General features: G+C 35.7%; 2 protein-coding genes and 1 long non-coding RNA gene across 3 annotated transcripts; all 3 read left to right on the top strand.

The window, feature by feature from the left end:
- Positions 1-306: 306 nt before the first annotated feature.
- LOC128132982 (uncharacterized) lies at positions 307-1401 on the top strand. The gene is made up of 4 exons (XR_008231175.1): positions 307-588; positions 648-707; positions 1139-1205; positions 1281-1401. It is a non-coding gene; the product is annotated as an uncharacterized LOC128132982 (long non-coding RNA).
- Positions 1402-21630: 20229 nt separating this feature from the next.
- On the top strand, positions 21631-22197 carry LOC111920860 (uncharacterized). The gene has a single exon (XM_023916439.1). It carries the CDS (start codon positions 21631-21633, stop codon positions 22195-22197), a length of 567 nt encoding a protein of 188 aa, XP_023772207.1.
- A 1648-nt stretch (positions 22198-23845) lies between these two features.
- On the top strand, positions 23846-26101 carry LOC111920859 (cytochrome P450 76T24). The gene is made up of 2 exons (XM_023916437.1): positions 23846-24721; positions 25499-26101. The coding sequence occupies exons 1-2, from the start codon at positions 23846-23848 to the stop codon at positions 26099-26101; spliced, it is 1479 nt and encodes a 492-aa protein (XP_023772205.1).
- Positions 26102-26106: the final 5 nt, after the last annotated feature.

Genomic DNA, 26106 nt, shown 5'->3' with positions numbered 1-26106 from the left:
ATTGCACTCTTGATTTCCCTAACTCTTTCTCATTTTTTGATTCAAACTTGAAAGAATCGAAAAAAATCTATCAATTTTGAAGCCTAAAAAAAATCTAACAAGGACGAGTATCCATCGATCCGACTTCCAAAAATAGATAGCATCGATTCCACGTCTTCCGGGGTTGGGAGGAAGGAAAAACTGTTGGTCCCATGTTGGTTTTGTGATGTTCAATCAAAGAAAAGGAAATCAGAATCGACAAAAAAAGAGACCGGCTGGCCAGGTGCGTTCGTCGGCCCTCTGTTTCATATTTTCTTTTTGTCTTTCTCTATTAATAACTTCGGTTATCTCACCCCTGCTACTCCAAACCAAAATCGATTTATCCTCTTTAGTTCAACAGGGAAACAACAACGTGGTCGGATCGTTGGTGGTATATCTACTTATGGACTTAGTTTAATCCCTCCGTTCCTTGTCAATGTTTCCTCCACCGCCTCTCCCTGTTTGCTCTACCTTCGAAAAAAAGGAGGGCAGCCGTCGTGACGGTGCCGACCACCGGAAAGTGCAAACGAACTCGATTAGGGCATAATGCAATCATTCATGATGCCAAAGGTAATTAATTAATTTTTTTGCAGTTTTTAGTTCACCTCTTTTACATGGATTACTTGTAGGTAAAATCGTCTTCTCACATCATGTTTATACGGACTCGGAACCATCGATTCGTTTGTGAGGTATAATTACCCTTTCTGAAGCATTTTTTTAAATGTAAAATCCGCTCTTTTGTGATGAAATATATACGTATTACTTCTTTTTTGTACATTTTTGTCTACAGATGATGTTCTTTAACCATTTTTTACATTCTCTGTTACTTGAGCCGTAGAATATCAGTGAGTTATGATACCTGAAATTGTTAGTGTGTTTATTTTTGTTAGGTTGAAAGTAGTGATCTTATTGCATATGGTCTGATACCTGAATTTGTTGGAAGGTTTCCAATTCTTGACAACTTATTAGCTTTTACAAAGCCTCAACCTGTCCCGATACCTTTTCATTAACTGTAGGCATTAATTAACTATTTTTGGTAGGTGTGTTTCTTTTTGTTCTCAATAAGTCCTATATACTATGGGTAAAGTAATGTGGATGAATAAGAAATAATGTTTTGTAGGTGCTACCTCAGCCAAAGAATGCATTGGGGAAACGGTACAACAAGTTATTTCAGATGAATCAACTAAGTATTCTTTCATCTCAACAGTCAACAGATTTACTAATGAAAAATGTTAGTTGTAATTGTTTATTATTTTTTGCAGGTTAACCTACACTATACAGAAAGTGCTTTGAGATTAATTGCAAGAAAAGCAATAACTAAGAACACTGGGGCCGTGGTCTGAGGGCGTTATTGGAAAACATATTGATGGATGCCATGTATGAGGTTTGTGTCTAAAGATTACTACTATATTATTTTTTTTCTTTTTATAATGAAATGATAGAAATAGAATGATAATTTATAAATGTACTGCAGATTCCTAATGAAAGAACAGGTAAAGATATAATAGATGGTGTGGTTGTTGATGAGGAGGCAGTTGGGAGTGGTGCTAAAATCCTCCATGGTGAAGCTGCTCTTGCCCATTATCTATCACAACACTTAATAGGTAACTTAAAAGGTTCCATCCTATTTTTGATTTTTGATTAATTAATTAATTTTTGATTAATCTATCACAACACTTACAGGTAACTTGGAAGGAATATTTGCCCCTGGTTGGATAGGATATGGGAATGCTTATGCAACCAAAGAAGCAGATGATCAAGCTATGTCTGGTTATTGAACTGTTGCACGCTTATTTCCTGGGTAATTTATCTTTTTTTCTTTTATTTAAATTAAAAAATGATAATATTATCAAAGTGTAATATGATTAAATTATTTGTTTTTAATCTTTAGGTGTCACTTACCTAAACTCGTTGAGCAGGTAGTAATTGCTATACCACATTCTTAAAAAAAATGTCTAAAATACCCATTTCTTTATTTGGTTTGATGTAATTTCATTTTTATTTGGTTGTGTATAGTTTTTTTTGCAAGCAAATGCAATATGTCCTTCGGATCCACTTGTCATGAACAAATTCACTGGGCACACAAAAGATGTCATGGGTTTGATCAACTGGTACTGGCTCTTTAGTCTTTCTTTTTATATCTTTTTATGAAATCAACTTATGATATGAGTTCTGTTTTTCACATGGTCTAGGACCACTAATGGCTTAGGATGGTAACTGGGTTGTCTTTTCGCGCCCTCCTTTGATACACCATAAAGGCATGAAGATTCTCTCTCTCTCTCTCTCTCTCCAAATTCTGAAACAAACAACAACAGGTAAATAGATGCCAACATTTTGCTTAAAATTCTGTGAACATTGAAAAAAAACGAGGTCGATAGTGCCTTTTTCATGAGATTGTCAAAAGTTGAATAAAATAAAAAAATAAACAAGGGTAATATTGTAATAAGGAGGGTCTTAATACATAAAGTGACCAACCTCTCACTTAGCACAACAAGTCATTTTGATTTTATTAAGTAAAAAAGAAACAACCTTATCAATCTACATGCATTTAGTCATGTACTACTGTCCCACAATTTGTCATCATAGAAGAAGACCCTGCTGTCCCACAAGGGTAATATTGTAATAAGGCTGCTTTATATGTCATCATAGAGGACCCTGCTGTCCCATAATTTGTAACAATTTGTATTATTTGATTTTAATAATAATTTGTTTTGTTTTATTATTGAGGTTATAAACTGATAGTCTTACTTTTCATGTCATTATTATTTATTTCTTTTTTTGTTTGCAGTTTCTTGCAGAAACTTTGGATGTTGTTCAAGACATTGATTGGGTCATTTCTCTTGGAAATGCTTTTGCAAAGCAGTATGAGCTTTATACATATGATGATGAGCATTCTACACTACTTCACAGGTATGAACTCATTATCATTATCATTACATTTTTTTAATTAAATTATCTTATTGAGAGTATTCTTCTTCTACAAATGTCTTGGTATACTTCTTCAGAAAGTTGATAACATGACTTATGTTCGTGATAAAATCGTCTGGATGTACAAACAAGCAAATAATCTAGATTTCAAGTATTCCAGCACCTTGATAATTATTACATTGCTATGTTTCACATTTAACCCTGTTTTCTAATATTGTTTTGGTTGAACATGTTATTCCTCAAATTTTAACAGATTCTTGAATTGTGACTCACCCCTGCAGCTTTCTGAATGCAAGCTTATTTTGGTGCTGGATTAAGTGGAGTTCTGGCTTGGTGTGTGCGAGTGGGAAGGAACCAACCCAATGCCCCCGGAGTTTTGGCACCTTCCATCTTTACTTCCTATGTATCCAGGTTAATCTACTCGTATTTATTCATGTCTCAAAGTGTGTATTCCAATATCAGGTATCATGATTTGTGTATTTATAAAATTTTGAAATAGGGTCTTGTTCAATGCTTTAGCTGTGTTTGCTCTAAGGGAGATCAACTTATCAAAAAGTAAGTTACTGTTTCACCCTTTTATTTAATATTTTTGTGATTGAATGAAAGTCTTAATGAAAGTAATTGACAACCATTTCTCTGTAAATGATGTTGTAATTGTGGGAGAGGTGTTGTGTTTTTCTCTGTTGCTAGGTAACCTTCTCAACAACAACATTCTACTTAAGCAGGTGAGTAATCAAGATTAAGGGAGACTTGTAATCATGTTTGACATTCCTTTCCAGTAAGAAACAGAGTTGTATGATTATTTGTTAGTTTTATAGGAATGTATAACCCATGTTAGCAATGTATTATTTTTGTTTAACATTTGAATAATTCTTTGTATGACATTACAATTTGTGCAATTTATTTTATTTTTTGAGTATGAAATTTTATTTTATATTATGCAATGGATTGTATTTTTTGTGTATGGTATTTTATTTCTATTATGAGAAGTTAAATGCAAATTTAATTTAAAAATTAATAAATATATAAATTTATTTTTTTTAAACATTTAAATTTACGATACGCAAAAATGTGTGTCATCTTCATTTATGACATGGCCTTTCTTGACAGGGGCTTTCTTGATACGCATTGCGTGTCATTAACACGCGCGTCGTAAGGTTATGACACGCGAATGCGTGTCATCTTCCTTTATGACAGGGCCTTCCTTGATACGCATTGCGTGTCGTAAACGCGCGTCGTAATTGCGCGTCGTAAATGAGCGTCATAAATGCGCGTCGTCTCTCTTTATGACAGGGCCTTCCTTGACACGCATTTGCGCGTCGTCTGAGCCTTTTACGACGCGCAATGAGCGTCGTAAAAGGCTGTTTTTCTAGTAGTGTTAGAAAAACAAAGTGTACATGCTAGGAGCATGGGATGACTGTTGTTGTTTTATTCAAGTCTTAAGTTGATTGTTTGAAACATTATACAATGAATAATGTGTAATCAATATGGTGATAAATAAAAGGTGGTTCTATTTATATTCAAAAGGGTTCTGAGACCATATTGGATTCGATTATTATTGTGTTTCACTTTGCATGTTTTGACTTCCAAAATAGCTAGGTTATTCTTTCCGAATGACTAAGTTATTTAAACACTCCACAGTCGTTCATATGTTGGAAGTAGGTATGAATCAAGACTGTCATGAATCGAGTTTGTAGATGGCTAAATGGGTTTAGTCATAGCAATGGTTGCTACAACATTCATGAGTGCTCATAAGTTATGAGTATTGGAATAAACCCACACTCACTTGTATCACTTCATGGAATTTATCTCGAGTGATCGTGAGACGGTAATATCATATAAATCTTCAAACCTAGAGATATGAGTTGTTACCTATGAGTTGGTTGTGCATTGATTGCACGTAAACGCATCAGTAACTTGATGTTATAAAACGTGCCTTTGTGTACAATTCAACAAGTAGTAGAACAAGCATATGAGTCGAAGTTTATCTGTTCCTTCTAGAAATTGAAGCGATATCTGGGCCCCTCGATGATTTTGTTGTGACCTATGTACCGGCCGGTCAGAACTAAATTGATGTGTTCGATTAAGTTCTTTGTCAAACAAATCGGAAATCGGGAAACAAACTGCTGGACAATAAGTACGATGTTGTTCCATGTATTTGTCCGGATGATATCATGAGAACAGATGATTATATGATCACTTATCTAAAATGGCGCTTCATAGTTCAACAGAGTTTTCAAGAGCTACGATTGCTGGTTGGTTCCTGAAGTAACATACGCAAATATAGTTATTAGACTTATCCAAGTGGGAGTCTGTTGGATAAGGTGTCTAAGTCCATAACTTATTTGGTACATACTTGACCCGAACCGGCATGGTCCATTTGGGTTGCACTTCTCCCAAACGATTTATGGATAATTTTATGAGAATTGTATACTTACGATTTATTAATATATTATAAGTTATAATATATTAATATAAAGTCATGTTATTTAATTAGTTTTAGTCTTAAATTAATTATGAATTAATTTAGAGATTAAAAAGAAGACTAATTAAATTATGGGCTATTATATTTTATATAGTGTGGGCTAATACTCATTTGTTAATGGGCTAAGCTAATATGGAAGTCCATGGAGCTTTTAACCCATGGATCCTTGGAAAGGAAAAGACATGGGTTATTAGGGTTTCACCCTAACCATGAACACTATATAAAGAAGCATATGATGCAAGAAATGGGACACTAGTAGTGTGAGACTTAGTGGTGGCCGATTCCACAAGAAAGTATACTACTCTCTCAAAGTTTTCCAAGTGTTTGTGGTGATTTGTGATTCCATTTGAGGCATTCACACTATTGGTGCTTGGCTCTCAAACTCCAAACAATCAACCATCATCAAAAGGTATGTATTTCTACTAGTACTTTTATGATTCATAATCCTTATGCTATGCTAGTTAGGAAGAAACCTTGGAAGTTATTATTTGCATGTATTTTAGAAGAAAACATAGATCCAAGGTTTATTAGGGTTGCATGCACACTTAGAAAGTGTTAGATTGCTCAAAACCCAACAGGATTATGATTGCGAGATCCTTTACCACCTGGGGAAGGCCAATGTGGTGGCCGATGCGCTTAGCACAAGGCGGCGCCGATCAGGGATATTTGCATGAGGATGACTGTGGTGACTCCCCTGTTGGAGTAGATTCGGGAGGCTTAACAGGAGGCTATGATGGAGGAACATCAGAAGAGTGAGCGAATAGTGGGTCAAGTCACCTCCTTCGATTATGATAGCAGGGGGTTATTGACACTACACCGAAGGGTGTGGGTGCCGTATCATGGAGGCGTGCGCCAGATCTTGATGGGGGAGGCGCACAAATCCCGATTCTCTATTCATCCAGGGGCGACGAAGATGTATAGGGATTTTCGTCTAGTCTATTGGTGGCCCTGCATGAAGCGGGATGTGGCGTGGTACGTCGAGCGGTGTTTGACCTGCAGGAAGGTCAAGGCCGAGCATCAGAGACCGCATGGAAAGATGCAACCATTGGACATCTCGTTATGGAAATGAGAGGATATTACGATGGATTTTATCACAAAGCTTCCCCGGACGGTGCGAGGAGTGGATTCGATTTGGTTCATCGTGGATCGATTGACCAAGAGCGCCCATTTTATTCCGATTCAGGAAAGTATCTCGGCCGAAAAGTTGGCCGATATCTACATCAGGGAGATAGTGGCGCGGCACGGGGTGCCAGTGTCAGTGATATCAGATCGAGATGTGCGGTTCACTTCCAGGTTTTGGAAGAAGTTTCATGAGGAGTTGGGCACTCGTCTGCACTTTAGCACCGCCTTTCACCCGCAGACGGATGGTTAGAGTGAGCGAACCATCCAGACTTTGGAGGATATGTTGTGGGCATGCATGCTAGACTTTGGTGGTAGTTGGGATACCTATCTTCCCTTGGCTGAGTTCTCGTACAACAACAACTACCACGCGAGTATTGACCGTCCTCCATTCGAGATGTTGTACGGTCGGAGGTGCAGGACCCCGATATGTTGGGGTGAGGTTGGCCAGAGGGTCATGGGGAGCACCGAGGTGGTGCTCAAGACGACTGAGAGAATCCAGCAGGTTCGGAGCAGGCTTCAGACTGCGCAGAGTCGGCAGAAAAGTTATGCCGACAAGCGTCGATCAGACCTGGAGTTCCAGGTCGGGGATATGGTTCTCCTGAAAGTGTCGCCTTGGAAAAGCGTCATCTGATTCAGGAAGCGGGGCAAGTTGGGCCCGAGATACATTGGACCATTCAGGGTTGTAGCCCGGGTGGGCAAGGTGGCATATAGGCTGGATCTGCCAGCCGAGCTCAGCCAGATCCATAGCACCTTCCATGTCTCCCAGCTGTGGAAGTGTCTCGTGGATGATTCAGCGGTGGTGCCGTTAGAGGATATACAGGTTGATGACAACCTGAATTACATTGAGCGCCCAGTCGCAATCCTCGACCGAAAGTCGAAGGATCTAAGGAACAAGAGGGTGGAGTTAGTGAAGGTGCAGTGGCAACACCGAAAGGGGTCCGAGTGGACTTGGGAGCCGGTGGAAGAAATGATGGAGCATTAGCCCGAGCTGTTTTAGGATCGAGCAGCAGTCTTCGAGGACGAAGTCTAAAATAAGTGGGGGAGATTTGTAGCACCTAGTTCCTGGTACGTAAAATTTATCTTAGTATTTTTCATTTTTAGCCTTGGACTCGGCGAGTTGTAGGTCCGACTCGCCGAGTAGAGACGGGATCAGGAGCATGTTTAAGTTGGCGACTCAGCGAGTCCCCGCTGTCTGGTGAAACCCTAATTCCAAGGGTTTGCCCCCTATTTAAGCTAGCTTGTGCGGCCCAAGCTCGCCCCTTTTCACCCTCAGAGCGCCTTACATCAAACCCTAACTCGTTTCTTGTGAGATTGAAGTGTTTAGAGTGATTTCTTGAAGATTTTGGGAGAAGAAGGAGAGTGGATCAAGAAGAGAAGAAGGAGACCAGATATCTTGGTGCTATTTTAGAGTTCTCTGAGGTATATCTCTGCTCCTTTCTGTTTGTATGCTTAAAACCCCATTAGAGCACCTTTTGAGCTCTTCTTGAACCTTTTTCCAAGCTTGTGCATGAAGTAGAATTCGCAATAGGTTGATTATCCGCTAAATCTAGTCATGTTTGAGCTCCAAAAGCTCATATCTATAATCTTTATGGGAGTAAATTGCTTGAATGTCCTAGATCTACCTTCTTAACCCTTATTTCGCCTTTAATCCCCATTCTATGCATTTCAACACGTAAATTTGGAAACTTTACGTGAAAATCCTGCCCTAAGAACCCAGATCTGTAAATGCACGAACTGGATTTGATCAAGATCGAGTGTATAGTATTTGCATGTGGCAGACTCGGCGAGTCGCTCATCGGACTCGGCGAGTCGAGCCGCGAGTCCCCGAGTTTTTCCCCCCTTTTCGTTCATGCCGAGTAGAGTAGTGAGTCCTGGGTGGACTCGGTGAGTTGGAAGCTGAACTCATCCATGAAAGAACTCGGCAAGTCAATTCCCCGACTCGGCGAGTTCAAGGCAACCCTCTTAGATCAAGAACAGACTCGACGAGTTGTTCATACAACTCGGCGAGTCACAGCATAAAGTGTTATTCGGATGAAGATGAACTCGGCGAGTTGTTCATACAACTCGGCGAGTAGGATGAAGGACTTGGACATCAGTTTAGAAGGCGAACTCGTCGAGTCAATGCCTAGCTCGACGAGTAAAGACGGGATTAAGGACAATCGAATGGACGGGACTCGACGAGTTGGCGAGCCAACTCGGTGAGTCGGGTCAACTGGAAGTTGACTCTCACTTTGACTTTTGACTTGAGAAGGGGTAAAATGGTCATTTTAACCCAAGGGCCAATTAGCGGTGTTTGACTGAGTATTTTGTGGGAATTATAGCCGGAGGAGTTCCGGAGCGGTAGCAGCAGCAGGCAGTCAATTCCCACACCGATCAGCAGCTACTTTGAGGTGAGTTACCTTCCAGTAGCGGTGGGTGTACGGCCACAATGCCGGCCCACCAGTAGGAATTGTATGATAGATGATTGTCTCTGTGATATTCATCTAGGGTTGCTACTGGTGGTTGTCGAGGCCAACACAAATAATAACCTTAAATATTACACACTAAAATAGTGTATAGTGGTAAAGGGATCGAATCCACGAAGATTGGTTCAATTTATAACTCTATGAAAATCTCTTTGTAAAAATACTTGTAAAATGACAATAAAAATAAAATGGGGGGTTTTGATGTTTTGAAATACTTGAAACAAACTAGAATTAACTATGATTTAAATAGACAAATGCAACAAAAATAAGAGTTTAATGTAAAATCAATAAGGGAGAGATGGTTGACTTAAAGTTTCCTCACTTTGACTTTTGATGAACATATCATTAGAATCCAATGGTGCAATACTTTGATTTAAATCCTTAATTTGGCTATAGCAATCCAAGGAGCTTGAGATTACCTAGAGTTTTCTTAATTGTTGAAATGGCTAGAGAAGCTCATAACAATTTCCTTAGTCAAAGTCACTAATTCCAAATAGCATGTAATTAGTGAAAGTCAACTAGCATTAAGAACCAAAAAGTCACCAAATCCAAGAGGGGTCAAATGCTTTCACGACCATGTTGGAGGAAATGTTTTTATGATTCTGTGAAGCAAAAACAACACAAAAATCATTTGTTGCTTGCTAATTTGAGGATCATTTACTTAATCAAGAAATTAGCCAACTAATCACCACAAACATATTTAAACTCATGAATAAAAACATACTAGTAGTGATAATATGATAAAACACAAAACAATTCCATAAAGATTTAAGAACAAGTTCATGGATCCTTCAACATCCAACAAAAGTTCAAAAGATTCAACAAAAAGTCAACCAAGATTTGTTTAGCCAAGCATGGCTAAACTCAAATGAACAAAGTTAGATGAGATTGTACCAAACATTTGACAAGATTCAAGAGATGAAAAGAAGATATTCTTCAAGTGTTCTTGGCCTCCAAAAGTGCTCCAAACTCCAGAGAGAAAGTCTCAAAATCGGACCTTCAAGATTAGGCTAAAGAGGCACACCAAACTTCCCAAAATAGAGCTCTTAGCAAAATCCCGAAATTGCCCTAGTCAGGAACCCACGCGGGCCGCGGGGAATCTTACGCGGGCCGCGGGCTCTGACGGGTAATTTTGGGCTTCTTCAAGTTTTGGGCCCCCACAGCTAATCCATTAGCCCAGTTCGAATCCAATCAACTCCTAGCTCATTTTTCTTCAACATTTCTTCAATTAAAGCCCAATTTGTCCATCCACATCACTCTAAACTTCCGCAAACTCCCAAATATTGATCTTGCACACTCAAGAATTCTCCTGCGTCTTTCAAATTTAAAGCTCAATTCTTCCAAGCCTTCAAGCAATTGACAGGTCCACCCCATGAGTCACCTTCATAGCCATCAAGCACGAAATCCCCAATTCCTTTCAAGCCCAATCGCCTCCCAAGAGTGCCGCCCCGCTAGTTTCCAAGAAAATCTGCAATAATGCTCAAGAAACTAGAAAGTACCCCGAAATGGTCATAAAAATAACAAAAGGGAATATATGCATGGAAGTTAACTAAAATGCGAATGAAATGTACTAAAATAAACTATAAAAAGAAGTAAATAAAATGAAGCTATCAGCTACTACCTGTGATATGTTATTATGCTAGTATGATATGATGTTATGTGCCGGTCGATAGGGCCGAAGGGGCGGACATGCCCAACCATGCTAGATAGATTATGTGATATACGTGTTATGTGGTAGTAGTAGGGGGGTGAAATAGTCCCCATTACCGGTCGAGAGGACCGAAGGGGAGACCAGCACCCAAATATGCTAGTCAGTATCCGGTCGAGAGGACCGAAGGGGAGGCAAGCTCCCAGATATACTGGTCAGTATCCGGTCGAGAGGACCGAAGGGGAGGACAACTCCCAGACGTACTAGACAGTATCCGGTCGAGAGGACCGAAGGGGTAGGTCAGGCATCCAGATATGCCTGACAATATATGTATGTTATGTGATTGTATAGTATGTGGTATGTTGGGGGGAAACTCACTAAGCTTCGTGCTTACAGTTTTCAGTTTTGGTTTCAGGTACCTCTTCTTCGAAGGGAAAGGAGCTGGCGCGGTAGCGGTACATCACACACATGCTAGTATACTGCATCATGGGATCTTCCTGGGGACTTGTACTCTGACACTTTTATGTTTTATATAAATGTTTTCCAGACATGCACTATCTTTTGTGAAATGATATGATTGTTGAACGTTTTATTCCTAATGTTTCGCTAAGTACATGTTTTTAAAAATGAAATTTTTGGCTCGTATTTTTGGATGTTACACTGAATTTAATAAGGTGACCCGACCACCGAAGGAGAGACATTTTGCTTTCCACTTCGAAAGTTTATTCCGAAATTTGTCAATGACGGGACTCCAATGCTTAGAGAGTTTCAAATTAGCCCCCACCGGAAGCCCAAGATAAGTAAACGGAAAGGAAGTGGGCTTACACTTCAAGATACTAGCAAGTCTCTCAACCTCTTGATTATTCACACCAACACCATACACCTTGCTTTCGTGCAAATTCACTTTTAATCCGGAAGCAAGAAAAAAAACAACGAAGCAATCTATTAAGATTGATGAAGTTGATCTTCGACCACTCTCCAATAAAAGTCACATCATCGGCATACATAAGGTGTGAAATATTGATACCATTATAAGGAAGAGAAAGCCCCCGAAAGTAATGCATGTCACACGCTGTTTACATGGAAATATGAAGACCTTCCATGACAATTATGAAGAGAAAATGTGCAATAGGATCACCTTGTCTAACACCCCTCGTAATATTGAATTCCTTTGTGGGAGCACAATTAACCAAAACAGAGGTTCTACTAGAATCAAGATATCCCTTGATCCATCTCCTCCATTTCCATCCAAATGCCATTTGCTCCATTATCGAATCTAAGAACTCCCAACTTAACGAGTCAAAAGCTTTATCGAAGTCAACCTTGAAAATTAAAGTCTTCTTCTTTACTTTTTTTGCCCACAAATAAATTTTATTAAGTAAGAGCGGTCCACCTAAGATACTTCCTTCCACATAAGCCGTTTGTTCGGGACTAATAACTTTAACAAAGACTCTTTTAAGTCCGATTAGCAAGCACTTTAAAAAGCACTTTGTACAAACAACCAACAAGATTAATTGGTCTATATCATAATATACATATTTCGAAATTCCAAGGACAACTCCAAATATGTATATTATGATATTCTTTTTTTTTTTTTTTTTTTTCTGTTTTGATATCATATTTTTGAGACATAATTATTTTAGTCTGAAATTTAAGTTTTTTGAATATAAAAATCAAATTCGTTACTCTCAAAGAAATTAGTTAGTTACATATCTTCTCAATAACCACATTTATGTGATTATTCTTGTTTTCGAAATGCTTGATTTTCAAACAATGAAAAATTGGTGGTTAGATAAAAACCAAATTAAAGGACACTTATTCGGAGATGAGAATTTGACATGTATGAGTAGGATTGTTGTGGATGACCCATGGTTTCAAAATTGATGACACCTATGTTGCTATAGTAGAAGAATCATGACATGACATTTTCCAGCCTAATATTTTGAAAACATTATGGTTATTTCTTTCTCTATTCCATATATTTTTCTCAAAATTATGTTACAACCAGAAAACATAATTTCATTTTTTGTAAAATATAAAATTCAAGAACTTTTCGCTAATATAAATATATATATTTTTTAAATTAAACAAAAATAGTTATAACAAAATAGTTATAACTTTCGGATGCTATGAAATACAACAAATTTAGATATTAAAATTGAATAGTAGAAAAAAATCTTTAAAAAACTAGCCTTTCATTTCAAACCCGTAACCTATAATGTCGTAGAAACAATTGCAGCTTAACAAATTTTATTTCACATGTGCACCTTATTTTCTTTACACTTTCAAAGAACATACAATTATCCAATTTCAAGTTTTTCCTTTTCAATTTCGTGAAAAATAGATTAAATTTGCAAAAATAATCAAAATATTCGAACATAATGTCAAAAAAAAGTGATTTTATTAATTCATGGATCTTTATTCACGAAGAAATAGTTTGGTTTGTGATAGATATCGAGAAGATTGTCATCTTGGTGTATTTGGCTCATACATATTGCTATATCAGTGAATAACTCAAAATAAAATGAATGTATAATCACAAAAAAAAAAAAAAAAAAAAAGACCACAACATATAGTATGATATTTAACATAATGATTTTGTTTACTCTTTACACAAATAACTACCAATTTCACAACGGCCACTGTGTTTCCAATGTGAATTGGGAAAATGTTTCGTGAATACTCCCCTGCCACTTCCACAAGAAAGTGATGAACATATAAATAACTCTACATTTGGTGCGTTAACGGTGGGCAAAATGGACAGTTGTATATGACCCAATTTTTTTATTATATATTTTTATTTAAAAATAAAAACTTATAATAATGATAATGACCTTTTTCCTGACTCGTCCCAGGCCTTTAAAAATATTGACTTCCTCAGGATCTGCCATGTAATGGTCATTATATTTTTATGATCATGAAAGTGTTAATATATTAAATATCTTAGGATGATTTTTACCCTATCATGTAATGGTCATTATATTTTTATAACCATTATGGTAGACCTTTTTAAGACATAAACAAGATGATTAAGCTGATGTTGGTTTGGGTTGGAAGGTGTTTGCGCAACCACAAAGTCCACTCCGAGTCTCCAACAACCTAAAATCCGATTCAATGCTTGCTAACGAAAAGTATTTGCCTTTCTGTTGCTGCATAGCATGAAAAAAATTTCATTTTGTGGTGTTGGACTAAACGGTGTTATTGCAAAATATAAGGTAACTGTTCACTATTCGGATAAAACTGAATTATCCAATTGGACTATTTGGTTTGGATATTCGGATTTTTGGATTGATTTTCAACAAAACCGAATTATTATTTTGGATTTCGGATTGGTTTTGGTTTATACAATAAGAACCGAATAGTCCAAAAAAACCGAATAAACATTTATTATTTATCTATTTATAATATATATCTATAGTTTTTTAATTAATTTTGTAATTTATTTTTTTAAATAGGAACGTTTCACCCGATAAAAAAACATTAATATGCACTTTCACTTAAAAGTTTTATATCTATAAAATATTTAACTATAATATATCTTCTTATTAGTTGTTTATAAATTTCAAATCACAACTAAGTAATTTGTTTTTGCTTCTTATGTAAAGTTTAGTAATATTATAATTATTTATCGTTTTAAAATGTTTCGGTTTTTTAAAAACCGAATTATAAAAACCGATCCAACCGAATTGTAATTGGATCGGATCGGATTGGATTTAAATTTAGTTTGGACTATTCAAATCCATGTTTTGAAAACCGAAATCAATTTGGATTCACTTAATTGGATCGAATCAAACCGATCCATCCAAACGAACACTCCTATCTGTAAGTTCTGCTTTTGTTTTTAGTAAATATGATCCAGCCAATATAAAAAAATTAATGCTAGTTATTGTTAAGATATTAACTAATTAATCCATGGCCGGTGGTTCTAATATTAATATTGACAAAAAAATTTAACGTTTGGTATCATACTACTAATAGGCTTGGTAATTGGGTTGGATTCGGGTTGGCGAATCAGAAAATATAAACTCAACCCAATCCATATAATATATGAGTTGGCGGGTCAACGGGTCATGTGTTGGTGGGTTGGAAACCTCAACCCAACCTAACCCATATAACCCGTTTAAGTATATGGGTTTGCGGGTTCACAAGTTAATGGGTCAAACCAAACCCATATAACCCGTTTAATAAATAAACAACACATTGTATTATATGTGTGTTGGAATGAATGTTATGCTGGAATGAATTTTTTAGAAGTCCAACAATTTCTGAATATGTATCAAAGCTAGTGGGAGTATAAATATTATGCTGGAATGAATATAATCATCATGTTAGTGAGAGCATGATTATTATTATTTTAAGTATTGCAAGTTAGCAATATTAATTATAGAAAAACAAAAGTTTCACTTTGCAAAATTGCAGGGGTTGAAAAGTTGTTTTTGCTATAATTAAGGGAGAGAATGTTATACTTCGTTTCCAATCTAAAAGCTTAGATCGAGAAATTTTAATTAAATATAGTCAAGGGTATATTTATTAATTTCATTCTCAAAGTTCGATTATGATTACGACATCACTCTTCATAGGTCGAATTTTGAGAACATGGCAACTAGAAATATTATGGTAATATTATAGAAAGAAACTGGTAAAGTATCACGTTTTTCATTATGAATCGTATCCCATATGCTTCGGGTATAGGATCGATTGCATATGCTTTAATATTGGACCGTTCTAAAATTTTCCAGATGCCTAGGGCATTTAGAGGGAAAAAGGGAATAGAACCGGATTTGACTAAAATAATTAAACAACTGTCAAGGACAATCTAAGGTTCGCCAAGGATTGGTCGCTTGCGGACAATTGAAAGTGATCATGGATGGACCATATTGACATTATTATGAATAGATAAGATTCTCTTTAGAATGAGTTGTCATATGACAAATATGGAAATGTTTCCATATTGGGAGTTAGACATTAAGAATCTATGTCTAGATTAGAAACTTCAATTCTATGCAAAAAGGATGTTCAAAGGAATGTACTTTGAATGTGAGGCTTCATGATTATGGAATTGTCTTATAACAATCTCCAAGAGAATACTTTGTAATTTCATTGGCAAAGTCTTGGTGACTTTGGCGCTGTTATATTACGAAAGAACCGTTGCATAAAATGTTAGAGTCTAACGTATTCTAGTAGTGGCGAGAATTTTGTATTTTTCCACTAGTTGATTAGGATTAGGAATTGTGAAATGAGCATCATTGGAAATGTGTTCATTTGATCTATTTCACAAAGTTAGGACCGTAGGAAAAACATAGTGTGCATGCTAAGAGCATGGGACAACTGTTGTTATGATTCAAGTAAGAAGTTGATTAACTGAAACAACAAATAATGAGTAATCAATATAGTGATTAAATAAAAGGTGTTTTATTTATACTGAAAAGTTTGGGGCTATATAGGATTTGTATTATTCTTGTGTTTTACTTTGCATGTTTTGACTTCCCGAATAATAAGATTATTCAAACCCTCGACAGTCGCTCATACTTTGGAAGTAGGTATGAAAGAAGACTGTCATGAATCTGACTGTAGATTGTCTAAAGTGTTGTAGACATAGCAAAAGTTTGTTGCAGGGTTCATGAGTGCTCCTATAAGATTAGAGTATTGGATTAAACCCATGCTCACTTGGATCGCTTCATGGATTTTATCACGAGTGATTGGTGAGACGGTAATATCTTATATTCTTGAAACCGAGATGTGTGAGTTGTATCTTGCTAGTCGGTTACATATTGATAATATGTAAACGCGCCAGTAACTTGGTGTTATAAAACGTATTATTGTGTGTGATTCGGTGAGTGAGTACAAGCGAGCATTCAAATCGAATTTATACGTTCCTTTTACCCAAAATGGGATAAAAGCGATATATGTGGGCCCCTCGATGATTTAGTGATGACACCCTAAGCGCTTGGCCAAGCCGGGACTAAGTTGATGTGTTTAACTATAGTCTGTTGTCAGTCGTCATAAATCGGAAATCGGGAAACAACATGTGAACATAGAGTATGATTAAAATCCATGTCTCAGTTTATACGATATCTAAATGGAGGAATGTATGATCCCTTATCTAAATGACAGGTTACTGATAAGATCAGATTTCGACAGCGTCTTTGAGAGCTACGATTGCTAATCAGATAATACTTGCATTTATAGTTACTAGACTTATCCAAGTGGGAGATTGTTGGATTAGTGTCTAAGCCTGTAACTATATTTGGTAAGTATTTGACCCGGTTGTGCATGGTCCTTTTGGGTTGCCTTCATCAAAACAACTAGATATGATGATTTATGAAGAAAGAGGTTAATTCTGGTTAATTAATATATTATATCAATAATATATTAATAGAGAAATCATAGAGTTTAATTAATATTGGACAAGAATTAATTAAGAAATTAATTATGTGGCTAAAACAGATTAATTAGACTTGGGGACTAATATTGTAATTATAAGATAATTGCATTGTGGGTTATGGATTCCTAAAGGGAAGGGAGTTGGACGAAATCTATGGGAAGCCATATGATTTTCGTCCAAGGGCCTTCTAGAAAGGTTTCATGGGTTGCTTAAGGCCTAAGCAAAGAATTAAGGTTTCTCCTGAAACCCTAGCAGCCCATACAAGTATAAATAGACCCCTAGGGATCCCAAAAACGTGGCTAAGTCTTCTGGTAGAGATCTTGGATGGTTTTGGTGCTCCTCTCCTCTTTCCAATATCATCCTCTTGCTTATGGTGTTTGTAAACCATTAGAGGAGTGACATTTGTGACTCTAAGCTCCAAAGATACGAGATTCAAGCCATTCTATAAGAGGTATTCATCTAGATCTATTCTTACATGTTAATTTCAATATACATATGCTAGATCTAGGGTTTATGGCTTTGGATGATTATTGCAAGTTCATTAGACAAGCTAGATCCAAAGCTTTAGGGTTTGCATGTACACCATAGGAATGATGCAGTGCTCATATCCCATCACCTTCAACTTCAAGGATCCTCCAAAACTGTGCAAAGTATCAACTCTTAAGGCCCTCCACAAGCTTACACACTCTCAAGGACGATGATACACTCTTTTAGGGTTTTCTGGACAGAGGAGGCTCGTAAAGAGGCCAGCCAAGAGACTTAAGGCCTTTAAATATGGTGCAACACCCTAAAAATTAGGATTTCCTTCCCAACCGCCAACTTGTCGAGTTGAGGCATCCCAACTCGTCGAGTCGGTCTATTAATTCTCGCAGCCAAAATCCACTCAACACGTCGAGTTGAAGCCTTCAACTCGCCGAGTTCAATAGGAAAATTCAACAATTTAAAGAAATAAATTCATACCGGAACTAAGCGTTACAATTTGTTCGTATTTATGCGGGATTTATAACTATTTAGGGAATCTTTAATAATCCTAGAAAATACTTCAAGCTATATCAAGGAAGGAACAACCATGTAAGATCATATCGTAGGTAGGATCCGTTTGGTATACATAGTATAATATTTGGAAAATCCACTTTAAACACCTCATTAGATCTAGCCTAGAAATCACTTCCGTAAATAGAGCAATCAAATATTTAAATCAATAAAAACTAAATGATATTTAGTGGCATAGAAAAAGTGCCACTAAAGGCCCACTATACAATCAGCGGCACAAAAAAAGTTCCACTAGAAACGCTGCCACTAAAGACCTTTTGTGGCACTTTTTAGTTGTGTTGTTGTAGCCTTATTGGCTTTTAGTGACACTTTTCTATTATATCACTAAAACATTTGTATGTTTTTTATAGCACTATTTTTATGCCACTATTTGCTACTAAAATAAATATTACTTTTATGCTTTTAATGACATTTTGTAACACAAATTATATTAATAAATTAGGTCCGATTTTTTGTTAATTCTAAAGATAATATAAAAAATTAATAAGATAATTAGGATAATAAATGGAATCACAATATCATTACGTCAATTCAAACTTGTCTAACAACAATATTCTCAAAATATTTAAAATACAAACGTCTTTTCAAAATTTAAATAAGTATAAATGTTATGCTAGTACTTCAACCAACTATCGAACTAGATATTTGTTGGGGAAGAAACATGAAACTTGATTGACCTTGAACTTTGTATAATTGACTCTCTTGTTTATCAAACTTCTGAACAATTACCTATCATTTAAAAACATGTAGAAATATCACTGACAAACATGACATAAAAAGAAGTGTAGATCCTTTACATGATATAGAAACTAGGTGTGAGCCCCGTGTATTACGCGGGTTGATTTAAAAAAAATATTAAACATTAAAGTGTAAATAAAAAATATTTTTTTAATATTTTTTTAATGTATAACTTTAAAATAAGAAATAAAGAAATGTATTTATTACAATTTAATATCATATATATGATATTTAATAATTTACATATATAAGTATATGATTTTAATTTTAAAAATTGAAACAAACCAAAAATTGACAAGTGGATAATATTTATTTCAAAAATACCATAAAATGACAAGTGTCAAAACTCATGAAAGATTAACATGTGGCAAAAAAACCTTCATTTATTAACGAGGATAAGAGATGCAAATACTCAAAAAACCAAAAAAGTGAAACAATTATCTCCGATTCATAACTTCATAATAACAAATGGTTCTCATAAAAAAAATCTGTCATTTTTGCAATATGTTTATTTGATATAGATGAAATTCTGAGTTTGGTGTCCTCTTTTGAACTTTTGTATTTTCACTTTTGTAGTATAACTGAAATAGAAAGAAAGACAAAATTGCCCCTCCTTCCAACAAGTAGTCATAAGATCAATAACACTACAGCTCTAATTTTTTTTTTTTTTATCTTTAACTAACGAAAATAAGAGCTTTGAAAAGGCTTTCACCTCTCTCAATCTAATTCTTATTTTTGTAGTCTAGTATCATATTAATCAAGAAATAAGAGTAAATTATGCATTGGATCAAACAAAATAATGAAAAAACATAACAAAAAAGCCCTTGAAATATGTAAAAAAATATATATAAGTCGAAATTCTCAATCATGAACATTTTAAATTGAAACCGTATTAACTTGGGGCATCATCCTCAAGATCAGAGCATGTATAGCCGCACAAAAAACACAAGCTATTGCTATCCTTATAGGACTATCAATAGCAATGCAACCTAAGATAAAGTGAATAGAACTTAAAAGGTTCATATGAATAAACTAAAAAAAGTATATACTCTTATGCACAACCTTACCTTATCTAGTCATAGATATATTACTATCTTGCCACCCAATTGGATGATAAGCTTCCATCACAATTTTAGTTGACAAAAGATGCATTATAACAAGGTCTTTTAATTATGTGTGAATGTCTTAATGTTTATCCAAGTCTTTTGTATAAAATATGTCATAATATCATAAGGTTGGAATGCAAATAATACTTATTACCTTGTTATATGTGCAAGTCCTTGATATACAAGTTATTGCATTTAGCTTTCCATAACAAGCAACAAACTTATTATAACACTAAACCCAATTAGAAAATACCAATACTAGTATGTCATAAACAAGTATCTACAAGCTTGTTCCATGCCACATCCAAAGTAGAAGGTGCATAAAAATAGTGATGGCTCATTTTGAAACACAAGAGAAACATAGGGATATTAAAGTCTAAAATAACTTCAAAGTTCAAACTTTGTTACCATTTTGCGGTATTGATCAAGCACAAACCAAAGGGTTTTATGTAGAAAAGTCCTATTATTTTGAGAAAATTTTTGATAAAGTCCTATAAGTTTTTTTTTTCTGAACAGAAAAGTCTCGATGGTTTAACATTTTTCCGAAATTAATGAAAAGGTCATTTTTTATATTTTAACAGGAAATGACAGATTATATGATTTTCACAAAATAATGAGATTTTTCTGTTAAGAAAAAAAACATTTAGGACTTTATTAAAAAATTTCTCAAAATAATGGGACTTTTCTGCATCAAACCCCAAACCAAACCAATTATAAACATTAAGCTCATTAATGGAGAGAAAATAACAATTAGCTAAGATCGAGCCCTAACAGAATGTTGAAAGAAAGGGAGGTTAACGATTCAAAATTGATCGGTAATATGATGCATTATGAAATGCAGGAATATGAACCGATGTAAAAAATAAATAACTTCGTAAATACAGGATGAATGCTTACCAAGAATGAGGCGACGATGTAAGGGGAGGTTTCAATACCCTTTGATTTGGTGAGAACAGAAAGATACCGAGGGAAACATATACTCCTTTAATCAATAGTCGGTCCAAAATTGATCCTTAATCGAAAATCGTTGGAACAAAATCACTCCAAAAGCAAACCCTAATTGAGTGAAAAGAAGGGGAGATATTGGGATGAAGAAATCTGCAAGGATTTGCTAAGGCTCAAGAAATAGAAATGGAGAAAGAGATGTATACCCTAAACTTTTCAATTCTTGATCTCTTGTAAAAATATTATTCTTGATTGTAGACGAATATTTCAGAGATTCAAAAAAATATCAATTTCGCTATTTGTTGTGTAAAAAAAACAGAAGAAATGGAATTGAAAAGGGGGAAATGAAAAAGGTGGAGGCGGAAGACGGAGGGAAATTAAAAGTTTGGAAATCGCTTTGTATATCTGGACGTACTGCACGGACTAGCCTTCACAAATTTTGCAACTATGTCATGAGATTATATGGTCCACAATATCTGTGCAAACCTACTTGTAGTGACGTCCAACAATTATATGCTCATCACTCGCATGCGCACGACTTTCCTGGAATGTTAGGAAGCCTAGATTGCCTCCACTAGGCATGGGGTTGTTGTCCGAATGCCCATAAAGGGTAATACACCCGAGGCGATCATGGTTATCCAACCAATATACTTGAATCTATTGCCTCACAGGATATGTGGATATAACATGCATTCTTTGGCTCACCTAGCTCCCTCAATGACAGTAATGTTCTAACCATGTCACCGTTACTTGACGACATGTATAACGGGACTGCACCCGACTCATCCTTTCAAGTAGTTGGAACATTGTATAGTAATGGGTATCATCTTGTGGACGAGATCTATCCGGAGCGTGGTTGTTTTGTAAAGTCATCATCTTTTCCAAATGATCGTAAAAGGTTGAAGTTTAAGAGAGCTCACGAGAAGGCGAGAAATGATGTTGAACGAGCATTTGGGAGTTTGAAAAAACGTTGGCGTATTCTTATATATTTTGCGCCTTATATGGAGGAAAAGAAAATGAGTGAGGTGATGCACACTTGTATCATATTGCATAATATGATTCTCGAAGATGAAGGAAGTGCAATATGTGAGTATAACGAAAACGAGATCGTTCCACCGACACAAGCTTTAGAGGTTGGAAGCGCTGAGTACATGTCGATGAGGGAAACACTTCATGATGTTGAGACGCATCATGTTCTTTGTAGGGACTTGACGGAACATACTTGGACCGTCGACCGCATCGATCTTAACGCAAAACCGGTCGACGAATTGGAAGGTCAATTTTCCGATGAAGACATACCTTAGGTCTATCTAGATTTGATAATTTTAGTTTTTATGTTTTTTATATTAAATTCTAAGTGTTTTTGTGTGTGTGTGTGTTTCTTGTTTTTTTCGTTGAAGTGTAATGAAATTCTAATTTCAAATTAAGTTGGTTAAATTGTTTATTTTTAATATAAATTAATTAAAAAAAATAATATAACAAGTGTGGCAATCCGCGTCTAGCAAATGACAAGTTTTGGCAAAACTATGGTAAGTATGACGTGACGCTTACATGGACTGTGGCAAGTGTGACACCACACCTTCCAACCTTAATGAGATATATAGAGGTTGAGAAAACTTTATGCATATAAAATTAATGAGAAATGAGTTTTAGCTAAAAGTGCGTAGGTTAAAACTGTGATATCGATTTTTTTTCTTAAAATAAAAAATTTATTGACGTTTTTTTAAGGTCATTGTTAGATTTTATAAAACTTCTAGTTACAAAGAAGAAGAGGAAAAGGTCAATTTCTCTCGAACGCTTCAAAATGTGATGATTTAATCAATATATTTATCCATTGTATAAAAGAGAAAAAAAAATCAACTTCTCTCGAACATTTCAAAATGTGATGATTTAATAAACATATTTTGATAAAGAGAAAAAAAAAATCAAACTTCTCTCGAACACTTCAAATGTGATGATTTAATCAACATATTTATTCTGTCTATTAGAAATAAAATTTAATGAAAGATTTTGAATGATATGACATGTATAAGTGATATTAATTTAATTAAAATTTTCCATTATAAGGTTGTGGGGAGTGGTCATAGTCAAACCACCAGCCACATCAGCACCATGTAGGTAGGTATTTTACCATTCTACAACCAACCCACCGGGTTATAAAAATGATGTTTATCGGTGGGTTGGTAGTGAAGATGAAAAAGGAGGAGAGAGAAGGAGAGGAAATGTGAGTGGAAAATTAAAGAACCAATGAGAATGTCAGTCTTCTTTCGTCTTCACAACCACTAGAACTCACTTCACAGCCAAACCACCGGTCTATGGGGCGGTGTTCACCGGTGGATTAGTGTGACACATGTGTGCCACATTGGAAACTCACGCGTGGGTGTGAACCTACTCCGGGTAGCCCAAGATGTTATTATGGTGGTGGTCATTCAATTCTTCCAACTTCAATAGAAGAAAATGACTATTTTATTAAATATGGCATAAATTAGATTTTATAAAATGTTTTATTTTATTTTGTAGATTTTAGTGGATCGTAGAAACAAAATTATTATAAAAAAAATTATTAGAGTTCATGTAACAATCCATTTAAACTCTAATAAATACAATACAATTTTTTTTCCATATGCTTAAATGTAACGTTTATAACCAATATGTATACATATTATTTAACCAAATTAACTTTACAATGCAATCATAGTTAGTGAATCGTGCGAATGTTATGGGTGTGTTTTGCACTAAGCGTTTATGAGCTTATAACTTTAACAAAAAACTTCGTTTTGAACAAAATGTCTAAGCTTTTAACTTTATTTTAACAAACTTGAAATGTAAAAACTATCTTCAATTAATTACTCTATAAATAGAAACCATTAATTTTGCCCATCTGTCAATCTTCAATTAATTACTCTATAAATAGAAACCATCACCTTTCGATTACTCGCAAAAAAAAAAAACATGGAACTTCTATTTTTGGTTATATCTTCTGTTACTTTCTTCCTCCTTCTCCTGCATGGCCTGGACCTCTACCGTAGAAGAAGTCTTCCACCGGGTCCTGCCGGCCTTCCAATCATCGGAAACCTTCTTGAGCTTGGACCTAAACCCCATGAGTCCCTTGCCAAACTCTCCAAGAAACACGGTCCACTCATGACAATCCGATTAGGCAGCATCACCAGCGTGGTGGCGTCCACACCTGATGCCGCCAGAGAAATCCTCCAACGCAATGACGAGGTCTGTTCCGGCCGTATCGTCCCGGACGCCGTCACCGCCTTGGATAACCATGACATGGCGGTCCTTTGGATCTCACCAAACGAGGAGTGGCGGACCATCAGGAAAGCCCTCAACACTTACCTCACCCACCAACACAAACTCAACACCCTCCGTGACCTTCGCCAGAACGTTGTCGAGGGCATGCTGGAGTTCCTCCGGGAATCCGGGCGGAAGAAGGTGGCCGTGGATATAGGAAAGTTGTCATTCGCAGTGGCGCTCAACCAGATGTCAAACACATGCCTTTCACAGAACATGACCAGCTATGAGTCGGATGATATCGGTGGGTTCAAGACGGCTGTGAAGACATTGATGGAGGTGGACGGGAAGTTTAACATAGCAGACATATTTCCGGTGTTGAAACCGTTAGACCCTCAGAACATACGGCGGCAGGCGAAGGCTGCTTATGATTGGTTCGATAGAGTGACAGCAGGTTTCATAAGTGAGAGACTAAAGCATCGAATGTCGAGCATGGAGAGGTTTGGTGATATGCTGGATTCGCTGTTGGACTACAGTCAAGGAAACGAAGCAGACTTCAATCTCATACATATCAAGACTTTACTTGTGGTAGATCCTCATTCATTTTCCTTATTTTACTATCATTTTTATAGAAAAAACATTATTTAAAAAAACGCTAAACAAGACATCGATTCCAAATATTCTTAATAATCGAGTTGTTTAGATTTTTTTTCTTTCTAAATAATAAGTAATTATGTTTTTTTTTTTCAAATTTTTAAAGAGTATCTAATATAATCTGTAAGGTTCAACATAACATGGTATAATTAAGAATTTATTTCAACAGAAAGCCTTTAATACAACGACTACTAATTTTTTTGGGGGGAAACGGTGATATAGTTATATATGAAGAGCCACATCTAGTATTTAGCAAGCCAACTACTTCTAGTAATTTAAGATAAAATTCACTACGTACTTTCGTTCTCCTTTTTAAAAATCATTACTCCAGGTTTTTCACTTGTGAAACGTTCCTTACAAAAAGTCCAAAAATTTCATATTGATTTTATGTTGATCATTGAAAGAGACAGTGAAAGAAAATGATAGTCTGATTTGGAATTATAGAAGTGTTGGATTGATCATAATAACCAAAAATAATATTTTTAATATTCTCAAATAAAGAAGTATACCAATAAGGTTTGATAATTGTTTCATATTATATATATATATATATATATATATATATATATATATATATATATATATATATATATATATATATATATATATATATATATATATATATATATATATATATATATATATATAGTAAATCCGATGATGCTAATGAAAGATTTTAATACCAGTGTATTCTGTTAAATTAAATTACAGGACTTGTTTTTAGCAGGGACAGAAACAAGCTCAAACACAACAGAATGGGCAATGACCGAGTTATTGCTTAATCCTGATATGTTCTCAAGAGTCCGAGAAGAAGTGTCCACAATAGTAGGAAAAGATGGGAAAATTCAAGAAGCCAAAATCATTGACTTGCCATATTTGCATGCTGTTATCAAAGAGGCAATGCGACTCCATTTATCAGTTCCATTATTAATACCTCACAAAACCGAGACAAAAGTTAAACTAGGTAAATATGTTGTGCCAAAAGATACACAAATTCTTATCAATGCATGGTCCATAGCACGGGACCCAAGGTATTGGGAGGAGCCAGAAAAATTCAATCCAGAAAGGTTCTTGGGATATGAACTCGACTATAAGGGTCAACATTTCAAGTTTATACCATTTGGATCAGGGCGAAGGATGTGTCCTGGAATTCCCTTGGCTCATAGGGTTGTGAGTTTAATGGTTGCATCGTTTGTGTATCATTTTGAATGGAAGCTTCCACATGCTAGGGAAGAAATGGACATGAATGACATTTTTGGCCTCACTTTGCTAAGGGCAACACCTCTCGTTGCTACTCCTGTACCTATTAAATAAGTGCA

Source organism: Lactuca sativa, chromosome 3 (assembly GCF_002870075.4).
Source record: "Lactuca sativa cultivar Salinas chromosome 3, Lsat_Salinas_v11, whole genome shotgun sequence".
Taxonomy (NCBI): Eukaryota; Viridiplantae; Streptophyta; class Magnoliopsida; order Asterales; family Asteraceae; genus Lactuca; species Lactuca sativa.
This window is presented reverse-complemented; position numbering and strand designations above follow the sequence as displayed.